The sequence below is a fragment of the Branchiostoma lanceolatum genome, chromosome 1, assembly GCF_035083965.1.
Source record: "Branchiostoma lanceolatum isolate klBraLanc5 chromosome 1, klBraLanc5.hap2, whole genome shotgun sequence".
NCBI lineage: Eukaryota > Metazoa > Chordata > Leptocardii > Amphioxiformes > Branchiostomatidae > Branchiostoma > Branchiostoma lanceolatum.
The window spans coordinates 9082204-9105416 of NC_089722.1; the positions used below are offsets into that span (position 1 = coordinate 9082204).

At 42.0% G+C, this 23213-nt stretch overlaps 1 protein-coding gene across 3 annotated transcripts; it reads right to left on the minus strand.

The window, feature by feature from the left end:
* Positions 1–258: 258 nt before the first annotated feature.
* LOC136432263 (probable helicase senataxin) lies at positions 259–23190 on the minus strand. 3 transcript variants are annotated; one of them, XM_066423418.1, is made up of 31 exons: positions 22816–23190; positions 21316–21504; positions 20591–20747; positions 20084–20193; positions 19515–19743; positions 18991–19107; positions 18600–18780; positions 16220–18345; positions 15812–15904; positions 15195–15407; positions 14780–14980; positions 12917–14449; positions 12367–12662; positions 11801–11969; positions 11312–11430; positions 11068–11176; positions 10425–10565; positions 10096–10187; positions 9561–9704; positions 8966–9121; positions 8449–8617; positions 8102–8209; positions 7703–7899; positions 7081–7260; positions 6525–6632; positions 6157–6326; positions 5889–5984; positions 5428–5574; positions 4946–5141; positions 2087–4573; positions 259–1790 (listed from the first exon to the last, which is right to left on the minus strand). In XM_066423418.1, exons 1-30 carry the CDS (start codon positions 22831–22833, stop codon positions 2102–2104), a joined length of 10236 nt encoding a protein of 3411 aa, XP_066279515.1. In that variant the 5' UTR covers positions 22834–23190; the 3' UTR covers positions 259–1790; positions 2087–2101. The 3 variants fall into 3 exon arrangements, with proteins under 3 accessions (XP_066279515.1, XP_066279505.1, XP_066279494.1); XM_066423408.1 differs by having other exon boundaries at positions 15812–15901; positions 16220–18348; XM_066423397.1 differs by having other exon boundaries at positions 16220–18348.
* Between the last annotated feature and the right edge of the window lie 23 nt (positions 23191–23213).

Here is a 23213-nt window from a genome sequence, read left to right on the forward strand (position 1 = left end):
AAGTTTACTTTCTGCTATGGTTGGATCATTGACACATAACGCCACTAGACTATATTACTGAAAAACCTTTAGCTACGATGATATAAAGTACAAGCCCCTGTGACAAGGCAGATTGGTGATTAGGCAGGGCCTGGAACTGAAACAGGATGACACTCAGGCTACCTGTGACTATAAATCCTATCCAAGCCTCCTTGGACTAATGATAAGCAGTAACATAATACTACAGGTTATTAATTCTATTGGACAGTACAAACGCCATAAATGAGTAGAAAACTGAATTTTTAATCCTCAGATGCTGATTTAGTAAACATATGATTGATTAGTGAAAGTTTTTCTTCTCATAAACATCTGTAACAAAATGATAAAATGCAAAACATAAGGTACACATAAAGCTATATATCATGGGTGTTTGTACACAAAAAGAATTCCAACATGTGGTGACAGAAAAGTCAATCGTTGCACAAAAGTTGTGTCCTGAATATTGCATACAGCAATGCTGTCCTGACATTCTGGCATACTTACTCATTATGGAATACTAGCACCTATCTCTTCTGTGTAAAGAATCCCATGAAGTAGAATTGTTACTTCTCAATGTAAAAATGTATTAGTATTTAGTAATCATACATTTTTTTTTAGATTACCATCTGATTTGCATGGATTGTTACTTCTTCAAGCTTCAACATTAAGATTAAAAGTAGAAACAAATAATTTCTGTAAGGCTTGTGCATACAATTAGCTACCAGTGAGGAGAATATTGCCAAATGAACATGTGCACATTCCCAGCCTCACTTGATGTACCAAAGATTTTTTTCACTGAAAATCACAAGTATGAATCTAAAACTCTAGAGTATCTATCATCAATATGGCACTTGATATCAAAAAGACATTCAGACACATCATCATGTGTTCTCTTTCTCAGGAACAAAAGGTTTTTTCAAGTCCTTATAATATATCTGAAAAATCAAAGCACTAGCAATGTTCAACAGGTTGAAGTATCAACTACATACATGTATAGGGGGAAGTTCATACCATTGCAACATAATGTTAGCTTACATAAACTTAATACAGCATTATGTTAGCTTACATAAAGCTTACATACACCTAATGCATCATAATGTTAGCTTACATAAACATATTACATACATTTACAACATAATGGTATTAAACAAAACCTGCTGTTGAATCAACTAGAAATACTAGCACTAAATGTCCAGATGCAACAGGTGTGACTTTAAACATGATACTGAATGAACTGACAACTGGTACATACATACCCCCCGGTATATCATAGTTCAGCTATAACAAATATTCCGACATAGCACCAGCAGTGACTTAGACTGGAACCAAGTCTTGTTAACTTCAGTCTGCTTCCAATGGTCACTTCCCTAGTCCAATTGCTGTATTCCAGGCTATGGGCTACTCTGACTACTGCAAGGATATGGCAGAATTTCAATAAAATAAATAGTCACACTCTGCAACAGGTCAGTGATTCAAAATCTTGCCCTTGCACTAATCTTAACTTAGAAGAGGTTTACTTGGCTATTTCACAAGTCTGTTCATACTACATTAAAAATCAAGGTCTGAAGTAGTCCTCCAAATGCAGGTCTCCAAAGCAATACTGGATATATGATGTCAGACACAGTCAAACTTTCCAGCAGTTTCCAGCAGTTTCCAGCAACCCTTCTCTGTTGTTTTGCCACATCCACACCTCCTTAATACACCTGTACGTCCTAAGGGTTCATGAAGACACATGACCTGTCATTCCTGGCCTCTGGTTGCTTGCAAGAGACCTATGCCAGTGGAAGACAGTTATGTTACTACCCATGTTAATTTCACATTGCTTGTCATTCTTTAATACAAGATGCATAGACACTTTCTCATGCAAGGAAGTCAAATATCTTGCAACCACTCAGTCTTGTTAGAGTTTTTCATTACATGTATTCACTGTTACAGTGATCTTTTTTGTGATGTTGTAATTTCCATCCATTTTGTTGAAGACCATAATTAGTTAAATGAAACAGTGTGGTGCAAAAATGCGAATTACAAAGATACGTGTAAGTTACAGGGTACCAGTATTTTTACTTACCCTACAGAGGTAGGATCAGGGAGGTAGGATCCGGGCACCTTGATAAACTCTGGCAAGACGTGGGTCTCGTGTAGAGCCTCCTGACACTGAAGGGTTTGATGTGCTACTGCTGTGTGGGATCCTTGCAATTTGGCCTGTGACAATACTTGGATAATTTGACCTTGTACTTGAGCTTCTATTGCCCTGTTGTCCCTCCAACCCTCTCTCCCTTTGGAGATTGGCCGGCGTGACTTGGTTCTGGAATGTTACAGAGCTGCTTGAATCCCTGTGAGTTGTCACTGTTACGGGAACAAAGTTGCTGATCCTGTTGTTGCCCTGAGCCCCTGATCTTAGACCAGGACCTGGGGTTATCTGAAGGCTTGGTGTCGGCCTTGTCTGTTCACCAGACTCTGCAGAGCTGCCCCCTGTCCTTACATTGCCAACTGCAGCCTCCTTACTTGGCTCGCCTCTCAAACTATGTTTGAATGATCTGTCCTGGTCTGGCCTGGTAGAGACAGTTGGTAGTTCTGAACTCTGTTCTGAGTGTGATACTTGTGCAGCTCTGTGGTCTGACTGCTTGTCGACAGTAACTGACAGACTTACCCTGTTTTGGAAAGCTTGTGGGTTCATGGGGTTATCTCTCTCATCAGGTACAAATGATCCCACAGATCTTGTTGTGTCTCTCCTCTTCATCTCTGCCATCCGTGCCTCATAACTTCCACAGTAGTTTGTCAACTCTCTAGTGTTGGATGGGGTATTCACGATAGAGCGGTCAAAGGTCACTTTCAATTTCTTAGATGTTTGCCTGGTGGGTGATTTCAGGACTGACTTCAACTTTGCCCAACTGGTCCTGACTATCCTTCCAAATGCGTCAGTTCTGGTCACCATGGTATAACGACTGTTAGAGCCATTAGCATGCTCCTGCTCTGTTGTGTGCCTTGCATGCTGCCCTCTGTGAAGATGGTTCACTGGTGTTTGGCCTGAATCCTGCCCTCCCACCGATCCAGCCCTGTGACCAGCCAGCTGTGAGTCTGACATGACTTTGGAACTTTGCCCTGTATGTCCCTTAGCATCCACAGGTCCTTTATTGGCTGTGCCCATCTTTCCTTGGCCTGCACTTGAGGCGTCACTCCAGCCAGGAGTGTTAGTAGGAGCATGAGCTACATCTAGGCTGTTCCTTCTAGGGACTTTGAAGTGCCTGAGGCTTTCGTCATTTGTGCTCCCTCTCCTCTTCAGAGCTGGTCTGCTCTCTGCAGCACCTGTGGCTTTTACAGAGTTTGCCTTGCCAGCTGTACTTGATTCCCCTTGAGAAATGCATAACATCTTTTTACTTGCAGTGCCATGTGAATCCTCATTTGAGCCATTATGTATTGACAAATCATCATTTGAGATTCCCTCGCCTGAGTCAAACCCGCTGGCACCAACGTCATCCTCTATGGTGGCAGAAGGTCCCCCACTAGCTGGGTCCTGAAGCCCTGACATCTGACCAAGGATAGAATCAAGAGGAAAGACTTGCCCTGCTGATGAACTTGCTGTAGATGTTGCAGTGCGAGGTTCTTTTACCGAAGATGTTGCAACAGGAGCTTCTTTCGATGAAGATGTTGTAGCAGGAGCCTCTTTCAATGAAGATGTTGTAGCAGGAGCTTCTTTCAATGAAGATGTTGTAGCAGGAGCTTCTTTTGATGAAGATGCTGCAGCAGGAGCTTCTTTCACCGAGCTACTATCAACAGATTCCCGTCTAGAAGGGATGACTGTCACCTCAACATTCCCTGTCTTTGATTTCAACGGTATTTTGAATCCACTCATTTTCTTCTTCTCCTGTTCTGGTACTTTCTTTTTCTCACCATGTCTTCCTGTTGTTCCATGTTTGCTTGTTACTGTGGAGGTCTGTTCACTTCTTTTATGTTTCTTTTCACCAGAACTCTTTCTGTGGTCGTGCATATCCTTGCTGGTTTTCTCATGTCCTTTACAAGACCCTTGCGTTGAACTGCTGACAGAAGAATTCTTTGTTGCTTCTCCTTTCCTTGCCTTAGCTGATAGTTTTCCACCAACCTCTACTGCTTTCTTCCTGCTTTCTTGTGAGGAGGCCTTGGCTGCATTTGTTGTCTTGCATTTTGAAGATGAGGGATGACTATCTCTTGATGATTTCTTCTCTAAGTGTTTGCCTTTCTTATGGTGAGCTGCAACATCACTTTCATCTCTTGCTTCTGTACCTCCTTTACCTTGCATACTCTTCTTTAGAGTTCCAGTGTCTTGAGTACAAGGTTTTCCCTTTGCAGTCTTGCCTTTCTTCAGCGTGGTGTTGTTTTCTCCCCTTTGTTCATGCACCTGGCCGTTTTCCTCGTGAGTGTTAGCAGAAGGCCCAGGCCTGATGCAGAGTTTCTTCACATTGAGTCGGGCTGCCCGACCCAACTGGTGGAAGTCCCCCTCAGAGCCCTGGCCTTTCACATCAACCAGGAGCCCTCGTCTCCGAGCGTCTTCCATGCACGAGCGCCAGTCAAGGTTGATCTGTCAAGAAGAAAACAACCAAAGATTACAAGAAGGTTTCAGTTTTCTTCACATTGAATGCAGTATCATACCTAAACACTACATACCATATGCCACTTGAGAGTCTGAGCTGTTGTCATGAACTGCAAAATCAAAAGATGGAAAGGTTTTCTATTTATGTACGTAATATTATGCAAGTTTACTCTCAGACATTACTGATAATTTCCTGACATACCCCTGCCAAAAATATCAAGTAAGAAATTTGACATGTCAAAAGATTCCCTAAAGCTTACAAATATGGAAGTGTGGATCTCTAAGTGGCAAAAGAAATGAAATTGATGCTGAAGAACAGTGGAACCTTGTACTTAAGCTTCACTACAACTGAAGACTTACCCTGAGTGATTCTTCATGGCAGACAATGAAGAGACAGAACTTGGCGCGGGTAAGTGCCACGTTCATACGCTGCCGGTGGCACAGGAAACCGATACTTCCTGAGCCACTGCAGGCTCGTACACACGACAGGAGGATGATGTCCTTCTCACGACCTTGAAATCCATCGACGGTGCCAACCTCAACCTGATTGTTACCACTGTGTAAAACAGAGTAAGGAAATCAGAAATGTCAACTTGCGTAAAGGGTTCAAAGGTTTTTACATGCCTCCAAAGCTCTGAAGCTCAAACACAATTTGTAACTTACCTAATATACTGTCTAGTATTCCACACATAAAAAGAAAGCAAATATTGCATGCCCTCTCCCTATCACATCATTCAGCAAGCTTGTTGAACAAAGGCTGTGATAAATGTATACCTGTATCATTGGGCTGTATGTCCTTTGCAGTAGACACAAAAAAAATATGGATTAAATTTTACACAAACCTCCTGATGAGCTCTGTTTCTATGAGCCACTTCTGTTTCTGGTAGGGTGTGATGACTCCAATGTTGCGTGTGTCTATGGCAGGGTTCTCCTTCAGGGCCATGACCAGCTGGGCCACCATCACTGCCTCCGTGTGGTTGTAGATCCCTCTGAGGTAACAAATAAACACCATGAACTGCATGCAATCTTTGCCATGGTACTGATGATAGTTGCATAAATCATATCTACCATTTCTATTCATTGCAGCGTTCCTTCAACAAGCTTCTGTTTTCATACTTAAGACAGTGTGCATATAAGTCTAGCTTAAAATGACAACTGTTTTGTTTAAAGCTGAAAAAAGTGTGCAGGATAAAACCATTGGAAAAATCCTGGATTGACTCTCTTGAGTGTATTGCCCAGGAACTTGGCACAGGTTTCTCTGAATGTATTTCTAAGGCAGTTCTCAACAAAATTCCCAACTCACCCAGCCTTCATACGGCTCTCCTGCTCTCGTCCATCCAGCATGTTGAAGATGACATATGGCTTAAAACTGCAGCGATGTCGGTCTTCAGCTACAGCTCTGCAAACAGTGTACAAGGGAAATCGGGACCTTTATAGTCTGACACATAATACACATGTACCATAAATGCTTAAGATACAAATGTGGATTTTACTCTTCTGCTAGGGTTTTCCAAAGGGCAAAAAAATAGTTGCATGATTGTATGAATGAATAAAAGGAATGTTTAGCTTACTTATCAGTTCTTAACTTTCCACTGTAGAAGTTGTATGAAGGGAAGGTACAGATGGCTGGGTGCATCCTGTACTGAGTGTCCAACATCAACACTGGGTTGTCTGGGCGAGGTTTGAAGACACGGTACAGCCTCTCAAACAGGGACTGGCGGAAGTTCAAGTCCTGAGCTTTCTGTAATGGGAAAACTTACTGTCAATCAATTGTATACTGTGAAAATGAGAAAATTACTACTGTATAAGCAATGTGAAGGCATGAAAAAAGTTGCCAGAAACATGCACAAATTCTAGACATTTTCAAACACATTCTATCCAACAATCCATCCTGTCCCATCCCATTTATTTCTTCAAGTCGTTGATTCAAATTACCGACCTTTGACAGCACAGTTGCTGGCAGCTGTTCAGGGTCTCCCACCAGGATGAGTTTGGACATGCCGTACTGCAAAGGAATCAGGGCGTCCAGCTCATTACACTGGCCAGCCTGGAAAAAAATTATAATACAGTCAGTTAAGTTTTCAAGTACAATCAGTTTCACACACACACTCACACTCACTATCAGCTCATTACACTGGCCAGCCTGGAAAAAAATCATAATAGAGTCAGTTAAGATTCCAAGTAGGGTCAGTTTCACACACTCATACTCACTACCTGGTTTATTGTCTGTAGACATGCTTGCACATATACGTGGAGACTTGATGCCAGACTGTCTTTGGGTTGGCAGTGTGTAGGTTGAGGAGGTGAAGGATTTTTGTTTGCACAGGAAATTGAACAGGAAACTGTAAAAGACATTCACCAAGTTTCAACATCTATGTGCACAAACATTCAATCATTGTTGTCTCAATCGATAGATGTCTTGTGTGATCACACTCAAAACTTCTCTTTGGATTTTTCCTGGCAACTCCATCAAATTTGCCCCAAAGGTTGTTTACCTCATCGATGATGGCACAGGTGAAGTGGATACTCCTGGCCACCCCTGCCTTGCTGATGGCCTGTTCCAGCATGTTGGAGCCACTGGCGCTGAGCGTGCAGCACACCACGTCTGCGTCCATCAGGACCTTCTGTCTGATCCGTGTCCCCTCCCGGTGCCGCTCCTCGTTCTTCAGCTGGACCTGTGAACACACAGAGAGTCAGGCATGTCAACAGTATTATCATGACCAGGCTAGAGATGTTTTTAGGGCAAACATAAAAGAGAAGTCAACGAGACAGAGTTTGTGACTGGGTTACACAACTATAAAATGTATAATCTAATCCAAGATCACCACTGTTCTTTCCTTCCCATGCTTAGGGCATACAAACTTCTTCAACATCCTACTTGCCCTGCTAATTTTCTTACATTTATCAAAACACCCGTATCCTTGTTTATCTTATCATTTGTAAATTAAAGGCCTTCCCCTCTTCAACTTACACTGTTAGCCTGCAGAACAAAGGCACCTGGCAGTCTGCCATCCAGCTATGACATCTATGTACAAGTACATCTAACCCTTGCAAGATGGGGAATAACAGACCATCTCTGGGTAGTGATTGAATGTGGGTGTGTCTCCTGTTCCTCACCTGTCTGTTTGTCCTGTCCAGTTTGTCCCTCTGTGCCTGTAGTGCGTCCCTCTTCCTCTCCACCTGTCTCTGCTTCTGTGTGTTCCCCATCAGACGCTGCATGCCGCACTCCCGCTCCAGGTCTGCTATCTTCACATCCAGGGCCGTCAGCTGCACCACAATGTGCCTCTCCTTGCTACTCTCTACTTCTTTGGTGACTGCAAGAAAGTCATTGTTTAGCAGTCAGAACTAATTTTTCCTTGGATGTTTAGATTTGTACACAGGATTGCTAAAAAAATCATAAGAATAATTTGTTTTTGCCTACAGATCGAGGTATCATTTACAAGATGGGTTATGGCCATAGCAATTAGTACCTGATTGTGTAACAATAAAGTGGCCCATTGTAGTGGAAAAACTTACAAGACTTGAGTTGCTTCTCCACGATATTGTCCAGGCTGAAGCCCTGTGCGTCTGGGTGGATGGAAGCTGGGCGGCCCAGGCGGACAAGATTCAGGTCTCCACAGTTCCCTGGGAAGAAATTATTTGAGAGTCAGTAAAACCAAGAGTTATACAGTTAGTACAACAGTTCAAAGCTATGAAGAACAAACTTTTTTCTCCTATGATTTTCTTTCAGTTATGAATAGTAGTGATATGTACATATTATACAACAGCCTTAAGTTTTCTGGCCAACTATTTGCAGTAGTTTGCATTGCCCAAATTATTTTCTACGCTTTGATTTTGCTTGGACTTTTAATCCGAAAAGGTACCTGTGTAAACCCTCTTCTTGTTTTCCTTCTCCTCTTCTGCTTGCCGAACCTCTCGGATCATGCGCCGCACCAGCTCATCAATGCCAGCGTTGGAGGGGGCGCACAGCAGCACGCGGGGCTTGGACTCCTGTGGGGCAGGGGGGTTCCTATCTGGACGGACTTGGCCAGCCTGGGGGTGGGAAGGTAGGGATGAAAAGGTGGAGCAGAAGTTCAAACTTGATGTAATCAGATATTCTCAAGATCACAAACAAGAGGCAATAAGACTATGTAGAATATGCTTTAAAAAACTTTTAAACTATTTTCTATTGTAATTCTGCATTTAGTTGGTCAACTGTCTAGTACAAATTACCTTAAATTTTTACGTGTGCTTTTTCACCATCCTCATATAGCAACTTACTTTACTTTAAGGTTGACACAATTCTCAGTCCTAAACCCTTCTTTCTCTGTTCATTAAAAATATAATTTCTAAAAAGAACACTGTTACATATAACATGAGATAAACCACACCATCACAGACCTGGATGATTTTCTTGACCAGCCCGACGATGGTGTGAGACTTTCCTGTTCCAGGCGGCCCCTGCAGCAGGCATATCCTGGGCAGAGGGAAGGGCTGAAGTGCAGCGTGGGCCGCTCCGGCAATGGCTGCTTTCTGCATGGGGTTGTACCTCCCAACCTTGATAGACATTAGACACATTACAGACATTCATGACTTATAAACTGAATCAGTACGTTGTTGTTGTGATATATCAACCTACATTTGTACTACGACAGCTAAAGTTCATTGGCTGTGCAATTCCATGTATTCGTTTCACAGGAATTTATAACTTAAAGTTTGCATCTTTCAGACAAACCACTTTGTACCCAATTTGGAATCATTGCAAGTATCATTATTGTATGCTGTATATGGATGTATCATATTTCTTTAAGGTCAAATGTGTGCTTTTTAGGACAATGTAGTGTATGGAAGTATTTCTCATAATAGGCATCTGATAATACTTGCATAAGCTTCACTGACAAAAAAATATACATATATATAAAATCTACTAACATAATTCCACCAGGGTACATAATTCAAACAAAGGGAGAAATGTTCTAAATCAACATAAACTTACCACACGTGCTCTCTGGAGAGAATCAGTTTCAACAGCAAAGACGGAGGGTCCCCGTGGACGCAGGATATCCCTCGCTAGCAGGGAGCGGTGGAGGAAGGTCAGACCGCTCCACTGCCGCTGGCACGCCACCAAAGACGCCACCGCCTGAAATCAGGAGTTTATGGACACCACTGTAAGTTATCTTGTCTGAGATGCTAAATGTATGTTGTCTACCCGATATACAGAAACTAGTAGTATATTCCACATCTGGCTAAGAGTAGACATTGGGGGACATGTGACCCAGCCTGTGATATCTCTGTCATTTAATTTTCTTGGACACCACTGTTACTCATCTAGTCAGAGATGCAAAATGTACTCATTGATTGATCTACTCTATATACAAGAACTAGTATATTCATAACAGTACTTTACAAGAGGCTAAAAATAAGACATTGAGGGACATGTGACTCTTTCATACCTTTATCTCTATCATGTACTGTGTTCCCTATCTATTAAACAATGAAATTCATGGAGCCACTGTACAAAAGACCTTTACCTGTATGGTGACAGTCTGACCCTCTGTCACAGGGAAGGTAGTTTGGTTGACTTTGATGCAGATAGTCAGCTTCCAAAAATCACTGCTGCCTCCTGGAAGAAGAAGAAACATATCTTCTGGTTCATTTTATTTAGCAAGATATAGTCATGAGTTTGGTCTAAATTTTTCCCCGTTAATTCTATGATGAGAAGATCTACCTCAGGTTCATGTATCACTTTTCAATGAAAACACTTTTCTGGTGAAGAGGCAGCTAACTTTGTAAAAATGTGACTGTTGCAGAGAATGCCCATCAGAATATTCAATTTGGTATTTGTGCTTGATACACTTACCTATATTTGGCTGTTTGATCACCTTTTCAACCACACCAAACGCTTGTGTGAGACCCTCCTGTCCATGTTCCCCTCTCCAGGCAGAACTCAGCACTAGAAGGTCACCTTCAGAAGGTGTGGGGGCCTGTTTCTTCACAAGCGCTGGAAAAAAATGTGTTGACGATGAAGCTGTTTGAAATGCCTTGTGTTGGGGCACTCATGGTAGAGTTTCTTGGTTTCACACAAGAATCTGTCTCTAATTCAACATTAACTTATTATATTAGCTATATTACTCCATAGGAAAACTAGAGAGGATTGAAAAGCACCTTTCCCTGTCCCTGGTGCTGACTGTGTTTCCCTGTCCTTGGTGCTGATTGTGTTTCCCTGTCCTTGGTGCTGATTGTGTTTCCCTTTCCCTGGTGCTGACTGTGTTTCCTTGTCCCTGACTGTATTTTCTTGTCCCTGACTGTTTTTCCCTGTCCCTGGTGCTGACTGTGTTTCCCTGTCCCTGGTGCTGACTGTGTTTCCTTGTCCCTGACTGTGTTTCCCTGTCCCTGGTGCTGACTGCATTTCCCTGCCCTTTCCGTGCATCTTATTATACTATATAACATTCAGAGCACCTTAAAAAAATACAAAGATCTGTATTGGCGTGTGCTATACTTACTGTGAGTATGCAAGAGTTGAAGGGATCGCGCCTCAAAACAAGTCCCTACAGTAACCTTCATCTGGGCAGCAAGTCCTTTGGAGCCGGCACTCTCCCTCTCTTTACAGATCTGTAAATGCACACGTTTCCTCAACATTACATGAAATAAAGTAACATGGTAGTAATAATGATAAAACTTGAAGACACAAGACAACATATAATGTTCAAAGACTAGGACTGGTATATACAAGTAAGTATGAGATACCATTTCCCATGTTTCCAGCAACAGGAGAGGAGTGAAGGTTTTGAGGTAGTCGTCAAATGAGCCAAACATCTGAGGAACAGGCTGCGGGTCTTGGAAAGGCAAGGGCAACTCTGTCCTGGCTATCAACATAGCAGGGAGAAAACAACAAAGGTTGTAAACTTTGACCACACATAAGCAATGTCATCCAACTCAACATTTAGCAAAAGTTAACACAACTTTTACAGGCATAACAGAAAAGGTGCACAAAGGGGACATTTTTGCGAAAATCCCTGCCATCTCCTCAACTTAACTTGATTGTATCTTTTTTTAAATTTTTGCATTACAGCCTTTCCATTCGAAAAGTTCAAGGGAGATTATCAGCAACAATTTCAACATGACAGTCTACTTTTACAATTGAAGATAGCAATCTATAGGAAAAGGGAGCAGAAAACGTTTCTTAACTACCCCTTCTGGTATTTTCTGAATGGTGGTATGAAGAATAAAGCTTACTTGGTTCTTCCATCCACTGTGGGTTCCACTGCAGGATGCATGTTAAGAAGTAGTCAGGGTTGATGGGTCTGCTGGGTTTTACTTTGGGGGCAGGCAGCTCCTTTACTGCAGGTTTCTTTACTACAGCTCGTTTCTGCTGGTATGAAGTAGATGGAGCAGTTGTCAAGGCCTGAAAAAAAAACAGCATTACGTTCAACTTAGCATTGAACATATAGATTCCAAACTTTGCTTACTACATCCTAATATTAAAAGCAGTGGCATACTCAACAAATAGGGTACAATTATATAGAACCTATTCAAATAAAATGCATGAATCTTGATGCAAAAATGATAGCATGAAATCTTTATTACTCCATGGGCTAGATTCCTTACTAACTCTAGACTGACTATATTTACAGTATAAGTCAGTACAAAGATGGATAAAAAGAGGGCTTTCCAAATCTCTTACCCACTTCAATGCTGAAAAAGAGAACTATACAGAATTTCAGCTGCATGTAAGTTTTGTATTTTTAAAAATATACTGCTTGAAATGGTGTCTAAAATAATAAATGCATCAGTCACTTTACCTGTGCATTTGGGGTCTTGTCATTTATGGAAATGCCCAAAGCATTTTCAAGTTGACCTTCAGGAGGTTCTAGCTGGTTTGCATCAGTTTGAGCCAGATCTGGCTGGTTGGTACTGGCCCTAGAAGACTGGTCTGTACTGCTTTCAAGAGATCTTGACTGGTTGGCACTGGTTCGAGCTGGTTCCACCCTGTCTGTGTTGACCTTGCTGCGTGGCTTGGTCTGAATCATGGTTTCTGTCAGCATGGTGCTGCGAGAGGTCAGACGAAGCCTGGCTGCAGTCTTTGCCCTTTTCCCTCCTGAAGAGAATTTGGGAATTTTATTTCAGTACATCAAGGATCTTAATAAAACTCCACCATGACTGCACCCAAACAATCCTACTTGTACTTCATGAACTAATTTACCCCTATAATGTACACACATCTGTAATATGTTGTACAGGCTTAGGTTACAACTAAATTACAGCTACCTTTCAGTTGCAATAGTGAAGATTTGAACAATCCACAAATGTACTTGCTATGAGGTCTATCATAATTCCAAAGGAATAAAATACCTTTTCCTCTTTTCCTTCGCTGAGCCTTTTTCTTCCAAGCTGCATCCTTTGTTGGCGTTTCCTGTGATGAGGCAAACTGTTGTGCCAGGAAATGTTCCTGTTGCTCCTCCGGAACATCGTCAAGGTCAAAGTCAAAGTAAACGGGCTCATCATATTCTATGGTGTCATCATTCTCCACATTGTTTGGATCTCCCCAAGTGTCTTCTCTGTGCCAAGTATCAGCAAAAGGACGTGCTGCTTCTCTACCTCTAAGGCTACCTTTACTTGTACTTGTAGAACCATCCTCACAATCCTGGTATCTTATTTTCCTCTTCTTATTTAGGTTATGTTCTACCGTAGAGCCTGATTTTCTTCCAGGAGCAACAAAGGAAGACGACATATTATCCAGATGGCTTTCTTTCCTCTTCAGGGAAGTTGAGTTGTCTTGTGATGTTGACCCACCATCCGTTCTGCTTGACTTGTAGAACTTCTTTGTGTTGAAAGACTTCTGCTGCTCATCGGTCTCTGACTGACTGTCCACCCAAGCCTGGTCACTACTCTCCATCATGTAGGCATGGTCCTCTGCATTGTCATCGGCAAGGAAAGCAGCAAGGGTGTCCTCCTGAGAGTCTGTACCTGAGTTCTTCTCATCTGCTGCTGCAAGAAGCTCCATATCAGTTAGTTCTGTCTCTGCTCCCTTCTTTGGTTCTTCTGATGAGGAAAGCTGTGCTTTCTCCGCATCACCAGTTTGTACTCCACTTTGGCTTTCCTCCGACGACAATCTGTGCTTGTTTCTCAAAAGCTGGCATCTGATTTTGCTCGCCACAGTTGAGTTTATCTTTAGAGGGGATTTCAGCAGTTTGCTCCGTATTGCTGCTGTTTTCCCTTTGCCTGCTAGAACCACTGTAGACTCATCTGAATCTGATGCTACAAAGGCCCACCTGTCACATGTGTCTGCCTGTTGGTTCATTGCACCTTTGCCTTTACCACTAAATCTGTCAACAGAGTTGTCTGACTTGGAAGTTGTTCTACTAGTACTTTCATGACTTCTTGGAAGAGTGCTGAGGTTTAGGGACACAGATGAGCTTTTCATGTTGTCTTTCTGTCTCTGAGTAGCTGCTCCTTGTGCCTGAATCTTTGTCTGCATGTGTACTGATGATCTTTCCTTGCCTGCCTGTGCATCACTTACACTAGGGTGGCTCTTATATTGACTGTTGGTTTGAATATTCTGGCTACTACCTTGGCTGGCTGTCTGTCTACCCTTTAGAGACAGTTTGCTGTAGATTCTGGAGCACGCTGGTGTGGTCTTTTCTGGTCTGAACAACTGCCTTTGTTTTGGACCTCCTATTTCTTGATTAGAGGATTCTGAGGTGACTTTATTTCCATTTGTTGTAACAGAGGGAGGGATGTCTTTTCTGCAGTGCTCCTGGATTGACCCATGAGCTTTCTCACCCTCTGATTCTGAGCTGGAGTCTCCGAAAAGTCTGCTCACTTTCTTCTTGATCTTCTGCTGCATTCCTGGACTGGCAAGTGGGTCTTTTTCCGTCTTCACACCTGAATAAAATGAAAATAACATTTAACAACATACATTTCATTCAGACAAAGATACTGTAATTCACTTTTAATTATCTTCACGGTAAATTTCACGGTGTAAGGAAAATGGACGTATAACTTCACAATGGCGGCAAGAGATGTACAGAACGGATGTTTTAAGGAATCATGAAAAATAACAATAGTTTTTTTCATGGTGATGATCAGTTCACGGTATAGAGGTGACCATGAAAACAGTGAACATAAAGTTACAGTGAAAGAAACAGGAATCACAGTACATATTTTTTTATCCAGGAACAAGATCATGAATCAGCTCTCAAATGGTTTGAATACCTTGTGGTAGGCTGAGCTTTGTCACATTCTCATCCTCATTACTGCTATCATCAGACAGAATCACACTCTTCCTCCTCTTCTTAAGGGTCTTCTGCTTCCATCTGTTTCCAGATGTGCTTATTTTCCTGGAGGCTTGTGTTCCCTGGGCTTCTCTGTGTGGTGAGAATGTCTCTTCAGCTGAGTCAGAGATACTGATGACATCTGTTGATTGACACAAGAAGAACATTGCATCATAACAAAACAATATGGATCAGACCACTTTTGATACTGCACAAGTCTGGGCACCAACTTTTGTACATTGTATCTCTCAAACATGCTTAAAATCTGCTCTACCACTACAATATCAAATTCCCTGGGAAATGATTGTTTGACAAAGAATATAATGGATATCACAACTTACAACAATCCTACTTACCACTGTCTGCCTTTGTGGAGGACATCTGCACCAGGGTAGACAAGGGGACAGAGTCGATGCCAGACAAGTCCTCACTGCTGCTACTGAAGGTCTTCCTCCTCCCCATCCTTCCCTGAGACACAGGAACATCCTCCTCCTCACTGTCAGATGGGGAGGCCTCCCAGTCTGTGGATCGTTCTTGTGACTTGCTCTTACCAGGCATGTAAGCTTGAACTGGAGGGTGTTGATGAAAGAGATCTTCAAATGAAATATATTCATTTACGCCTCATACTGTCGCATTGTCATAATTTCTCAACATACAAAAATATCACAATGACATTCATGACCTAGCATATCTATCATAGACCTACAGGTTGTCAACACGTCTGCAGAACCTAAGCGTTTAAGTTCGTGTTTGCATATTCAAGGTTTATATCTCATATACAGGTTCATATACATGTAGTTGTGCCCAAAGAGATATCTTATGCAATGACCGTTACTCTGATGCAACGTTGACCAAAGAGGACGAAAGAGAATCGGCAGCTATAATAGGTTTAAATAGCAGGCCAATTACCGTTTGCGCATTACGTTCTGACTAGGTGCTCAGGTTGTCACTTGTGAGAAATCCGCTGACTTACTTGTGCGAGGTGACAGTTTCCTCAGTATCACTTGAGGCTGCATGTCAGTCAGGTTCCAATGAAGGTGGCTGACTTCGTCACCCCGAACATCTGCTGAAAGATTTCAATGTGAGAACATCATCTTTAAGTGAAAGAAATGGAACACCTGAGCTGTCCTGGATACATATGAGTCTCTTGAAATATCAAGTTAAAGAAAGGCACTGCTATAGAAGAACCCCAATTGGCTTATCTTATAATTATATAGAAAATTTTGACAAAAAATGTGTGTTGCCATTTGGAAGGAGGATACTCCTAAGTCCGTGTTAGGTTTTGTTTCTCTTAATCTCTAAATCCACATTGAACCAAGCAAAGACATTTTAAGATCTGTCCTGGACTAAAACACTGGAATAAAGAGAATGGAACACCCACCTTGTTTTTCCTCTCCAGATGTTCTCCTTTGGTCCTCCAGGTCATCATCATCATCATCATCATCATCATCATCATCATTATCATCATCATCAGAGATAAGAATAACAGAATCTTCTGAATCTGAGGGATCAAAGACCTCATCCTTAACTGTGTTCCTCCCAAAACTAGCTGGGTCTTTCTCTGATTTGACAAAAACGTCAAAAATATTATCTTTGGCACTCTTTTTGCTGAAAGGTATCGACTCCTTGCTTCCACTACTCTGTATGTAAGGCATGATGCTCTTCCGTGCAGTGCGAATTTTGTTACTTGCCACTGGGGAGGTGTGGTCTAACTCAGCTAAAGAAGTTCTACCGGTACTTCTGTTGGCAACTGGCAGAGAGGAGGGGAAAGATTTACGTGCAGTGTGTTTTTGAGGCTCTGTCTCCTGAAGACTGGATGCAGTTGAAGACACTTGATAACTCTCATTAACATGTCCCGTCTGGTGTTCAGTCTTAATCTGTACCCATGTGGCTGTGTTGGAAGCCAAGCTGGTTCTGGCTTTGGACTTTTGTGTTCCAGCAGGGGTGAGAGATACCCGCGGCAACATTCCCTGAGAGCCTTTCTGAGCTTTACCCTCATTGTACAAGTTCGTCAGCTCTTCCAGGAGTAGGATATCTGTTTCATTTGAGTCCATGACTTTCTTCTTATCAGCTTTGCCATGATCATTTGTAGTTCTAGACTTGTGCTCAGGAGTTCTCTTACTGCCTACCTGTTCAGCATCTGAAGGCTCCTTCTTAACAGATAATGATACGTCAGATGAAGATGTCATCTTTTCACTGGTATCTTGTATTGTAGGGTCATAAAGATGTCTTGGAGACTGTAGGCGATCTTCTTCCTTCTTTACTTCAACATGGTTTAAGTTACCACCATTGCGTTCTAGGCTTTCCAGTGTTCTCTGTACAGACCTAATTGCTTCTGTCAAGTCAATGTCGTCACTAGAGGTAGTCAGAAGGTCGACATCATCATCTTCACAAGACAATGATTCCCAGGAGGGACCGGCAGATGGTGATGTCATTATGCCATCATCATATCTGATTGGCTGGTGTAAACTTTCCCTGCCTTCTGGTTGGTCACACTGTAGGGAAGACGGAACCACAGCTGAGATTCCCCTGGCAGATCCTGATTGCTTGCTAGTACTTGCAACTGAAACTGAAAGTGCACTGGATGTTACTTTCGCCTTCAGAATCCTTTCTATGCACTTCTTCATTTCCTGCACTTCACCCTCAGACAGAACTGTAGAACTAGAAGTTGGGTCTCCTTCAGGACCTCCCTTTCTAAACAACTGCAAGTTCAGCTTGTCCAGAAACTGCACACATCTGTTGTCCTGTTGAAGCTTGACTCCCTGCTTCAGGAGACTCACCAGCAACTTGAGGCATGTTTGGTTGGCTCCATGTGTTCCATGTTTGGCCAAAGACCACATTGCCTTGTGTGACACCTTCTGAACAGTACAGTGTTTCAATGCAAGTGAAACCCAGATCCTACATGTAGGCAACAGCAGTCTGTGCATGTTTTTGGACACCAACAGTTCCAGAAGATGCAACAATACCGTAAGGCACTGCTCTACTAGTCTACACTGATGTGAGGGGACACCATCCTTAGTATGGTCCGCCTGCTCAGCAAGGAACATAATAGCTGCTGAAATGTGATCTCCTGCTATTTCACCAAACTCAATAAGCGAGCTTACATATGGGATAAACCAGGTGAACGCACAAGTATGCACATTTGTTGCCCTTGTTTGGTCTGTCAAGACATCAGGAATGTTGGAGTAAAGTTTAGCCTCTGGAAAGTCATCCTCAGGTATTCTGAGAGCAACAGCTTCATTTGTCTGACGCAGGGACCAATCAGCAGCCTCATAGACAACTTGGCTGTCTGTGATTGGTTGGCTACTCATCCAGTCATCTTCTCCAGTAGTGTTTCTATTGGTGTTTCTGATTGGCCCTTGCCTATTAAAGCTTGTTGGTGATTGGCAGTTGCTATCACACTCCTGTTTCACTGAATATCTTTCCAAGAAAAGGGAAGGGGAAGCAGACTGGCTGGGATGGCTTTTAGTTGGAGTTTGTTTGAACGTTGAAGAAACCATTGCATCACTGCTGCAAGGAAAAATGGTTTAATATTAATTATTTATTACTTATTTGTTTCAGGCACTCACTGGCTCGTAGTTAAGCAATATAAGTTAAGCAATATAAGTTAAGATATGAAATCAAATACTTAGTATTAGGCTTTGAAACTATCTCCAGTTGCCATTGGCCTATGGCCTTCCAAATTCCTTACATATTTATACAGACAGATGCAAATCAACCATCAGTGTATGAACATCTCACAAAACATTGGCTAAACCCACCTCTTCTTCCCTTGGCACGTTTCCAACATGAGAAGTTCTTTCTGAAACAGGCTGTTCTTGGTGATGGTTGAGAAGACTGCTGCTGGGTCATGTGAAAGAAATTGCCAGATACGTGATCCCAGACGGTCAAACAGCACCACGAGGCACTGCAGCGCCGGCCAGAAACCACCTGCCTTCATCCCTGTGAGGTGACATTGCACATTTAGATTGTGCTAATATCACAGATTTGAAAATTAGTCCTAAAGTCTTCTGAGAAGGAAGAAACTAAGCTGCTATGAGAAAATTGTACTGCCACCAAACTTTGCTGATGCTGACAAGTTGCAAAGATGTAGTCACATAAGGCTGATGCTGAGATCTTTCCTATTGCTAGGGAAAAAAGGGTTGCCCTTACCCTGCTGTGGTTCCATGGCGTTCAGGACTGCATCAGGGATGTGTCTGTGTCCTTTGGCACCAAACATCTGGGTCCTCATGGTGGAGGGGTCCAGGGACGACAGCAGCAGACAGATGCCTTCAGAAACACACAATCTTTCAATTGTGTTCACTTGCAATTGGTTTTACTGTTTTGACAATTGGATTTAACTTACTGTTACGTTACCTTTATATAAACTGGATTACAAATACACAATGAACTGTGTTGCCTTGGATATAATCGCAACACAACATTTATTTGTACTTGTATTTGTCTTATATCTATGAAATAGTTCCAAGCTGTCTTGAAAGAATAGTATTATACTGAGATTCCCATAAAAGCACACATTATCATAGATACATATGCTTATGTTTTAAACATGACAAATAAATCAAATATGTGACCTAAACTTTACATCTCAAATGTACCAAAGTCAATCAGTTACCATTTTACATGTATGTCTTATACATGCACTCCTATCGTTTCTTACAAATTCACTTCCTTACCCAACCAGTAGTCCTTGTAGCCACAGATGTCAAACAGGAATGGAGGCAGGACAACAGAGTCCTCCATGCCACAGGGTGGGTCATCAACATCCATGGCTACCCCGGGGTTCTCAAACAGGTCAAAGTTCACCACTGACAGCAGCCAGCCAACCACAGGCTCGATCTCCTCGTACTGGTGCGAGTGGACTGTGCCCAGGGAACGCACAGACTTGATAGCCCATTTCCTTATCTGTGTTCAGAGAACAATGTAGAAATTAAGGTCTGAGGCAAGAAGGAGTTATTGATAACAAAGGTGTGTGTGTGTGTTTGTGTCTTTGTGTGTGTGTGTGTGTGTGTGTGTGTGTGTGTGTGTGTGTGTATGTGAGTGTATGTGTGTGTGTGTGTGTGTGAAAATTGAACAAAACAAAACTCTCCTATTCAGCATGATTCATATTATGTATTTTTTTTCCAACCCACTTATACAGCCCAAGACTACATGTATCCTCTTACAGAAACAAAGCTGTCTATGGTTACTACATGTACAACAGATTCTGCACACACATAAAAATAATAAAACACAGAACAAGCACCTGTCTGTTGGGATGAACCAGCAGCAGATAGACCCCTGCTGACTTCTCCTCCAGGATCAGTGGTCGCCCAGACCTGGACAACGCCTGGATAGCACGTTCCACCAACGAGGCTGGGGAACAATAGGACAGAGCATGGTCAATCAATCTTCTTTCACCTAACATGCAAGTTTAATTCTGACACTCAAAATATCATGTTCTTCTTTTATAATAAGGTTCTTGCTCCTGCATGACTCATAATAGTAATATATTAATATGTACATGTCCTCGCACCTCTGCACGTAAAAGAACCTAACACATTGGTCGAGAAGAGTAGGGTTGACCTGGTCTGCTTGGCTGTAAAAAAGCTAAAGGAAAATCACAACGCTTTGACTGAAACATTAAGCTGTGAGTTTCACTGAAGAAGAAGAGAATTTGAGTGAATATATCAAAATTCTATAAGCACTTGTAAATCTGTTTGCTTTCTACAGTAAAAGAGGTGTGCAGATGTAACAGACAAAATCCACTTACCCAGCTTGTAATGCAACAGGAGGTAGGGAAACTTCAGCACTTCCAACAGGGGTAAGTGTAATGTTTCCATGGCAACAGCATCATCCATGTTGTCATGGTGATCCAAGCTGAGTGTGAAAGTTTCTTCCAGTCTTGCAACTTCCCTTTGTGTCAAGGCCTATGACAAGGGGAAAATGTTTGTATATGCAGTGACTATGGGTACTTAGTGTACCTTGAACTATGCAGTTTTACTTCAGTTCTACAGTAATCTTGTTTTTGCCCTACGGCTTTGATCAAAGAATAAGCTGATAGAAATACGGTAAGTTGCAGCATGGTAAACATTAGCTTTCTTGTACGCCACCCTGGTTAGGCAATGTCAGGGGAAACATCTTTGACTCCAAACCTTTGCTATTACATGTAATTATAAAATAACATCCTGACATCTTAGCAGCACTAGCACATTACCTAGCAATACAAAGCAGAAAGATAAGATATATACTGTAAATGCATTTATGTTTGCGTGGTTTTAATTTTGCGGTAGAGAGAAAAGGAAATGTTCGCGTTATAGTATGTTCGCGGTGGTTTTAAGTTCGCATTTGACAATAGGGTAGAACTACTAGAAGGGCAAAAAAAATTTGCAGTGGTTTTAAATTTGCGGCGAAGAGCTTACGCAATAAAGCGAACATAAAACCACCGCGAACATTTCTGAATTTACAATAATGTACTTCCCAAGTTGCCCAGCATACCTTTGCTAGATCCGGTCTCGCCCTCCTGACCTCCTCCCTGCCATGATGATACTCCAGCACACAGTCCCAGCAGTACAGCAGGTCCTGATGCACCGTGTCCAGCCAGGGCGGCCGCCGGGACGAGAGACTGTCTGGAAGCAGCTGCCGCATACGCTCTGGGCAGGTGCACCACAGGCAGGACCCCGGCATCTGGGGAGGGGACAGATGGGACTGTTATAAAATTGTAATAGTCGCACCATATGAATGGTTGAAAGAAACATAATCGATAAACAACAAAACGTTAAAACATAATACTCAGTAGCACTCACACTGTCCAGGTTTCCACACACTGTTCCTCATTTCTAAAATAACTAAGCAAGAAGTTTAAAGGCATGTATTGTAGTGTCTGACCGATCAGATTCAGAACACAAAAAGTCGCTGTTTTTGGTCATTTTCCTTGATTATAAGTTGAATCTACAACCTCATTACACTGCACAGTGATTATATTCATGATGTTATGAGTTATGACTGAACTGAACTGATGAGTACTATTTTGTTGTGTTGTGACTGTGAGAACTTCTTGAAATACGCCCACTTCCCTCCATCACTTGAGATGTTTGCCATTTTGTCCAACTTTCCCATTAGCACATTCAAACACTCAAGTCAAGTCAAGTCAAAGCCTTTTTTCTTTCGAATGCTTGTTCAGCCACACTTTTCAACAAGGTCGAAGTACACTCTGAAGTTTGTTGACAGTAAATTTGTAGTGATTTTCCTGTTATGTTTGATCCCCCCCGAGGATCTCTGACCGCAACAGTTGATTTGTGTATATAATATATTGTTACATTCTGTGGCTTGCTTATTTCTGGTAGGCTAACGAAAATAATTTCGTGATGCACTGGCTTGCTTTCGTGTTGTTTACCAACAATGGAAATGTGAGAAAATGACACGAATATGTAAAAGAATTTATTTACAAATGTCAATCAGAAAGGAGATTTCTAAATTCGAATGAAAGGAGGTTTTATATAAAACCTCCTTGCTTTAACATTATTATGGACTTGACCTCTTACTATAGTGAATAACGTTCAGCTATGCAAACAAAAATATTGCACATTGTGATGCATATACATATACATATATACATGTGTATGCTGGATCAGTTTTTGAATTGCAATAAGCACAGGCAAGGAGGTTAACCTCCTTGGCAGTGCACAGGCAGCCCACTGTTTTCTATGTCTGCATATCTCCAAACATGATAAATTGTTTTGCAATGCAAATGAAGTCCTTGTTTCTCAGCTCCCGAAGCTTCAACTAGTTCAAGGCAGCTCGTTATACTTTCTATCAAAACGTTACATATACACAATGGCCATGTAACATGTATACATATATAGCATAACGATAGTGTTGTTCAAAACTAACTGATTGCACCCAGGTCCAACGTTATCAGCAAATCACAAATGGTTCACATTCAATCACAAAGCAACTGCTGTTTGTTACGGTGTGCATGTGCATCTGCATACTTACGCCATGTATTCCAGACATCTTCAAAACTTGTACTATCGACGTCTAGTGTAGATACTACACGCCCAGGGACTAAGAAGCTACATGAAGGGTTTTATCAACACTAGAATGATTGATGAAACTGAAACCCCACATTCCCGCAGTGCATTCCCCGCCATCCTGACTCCTGACCTTTTTTGACCCCTTTTGTGTAACTTCTCAACAGCGTCCTCTGGCGGTAGAATGGCAAACTACACAGGCAGTCTTTTTGGCTCTAGATAACTCACTGTATTCTCCTTATTACTTTTTATAGTGTAACGTTAAACGCCTTCCTCAAAAATCTTAAAATTTTACTCCTCCCAGTTCAAACACTCGACATCAACGTCAATCGGTCGATGAAAACTGCTCAGTGTTCAGTAGAA

What these genes read in the sequence shown, in the direction of transcription:
- LOC136432263 (XM_066423397.1), bottom strand. An exon ending in CCTGTGCCATCATCGATGAG is followed by an intron (nt 6,633 to 7,080) that starts GTAAACAACCTT and finishes ATTTTTTTCCAG; the next exon opens with GCTGGCCAGTGTAATGAGCT. An exon ending in GCCATGAAGAATCACTCAGG is followed by an intron (nt 4,574 to 4,945) that starts GTAAGTCTTCAG and finishes TCTTCTTGACAG; the next exon opens with ATCAACCTTGACTGGCGCTC.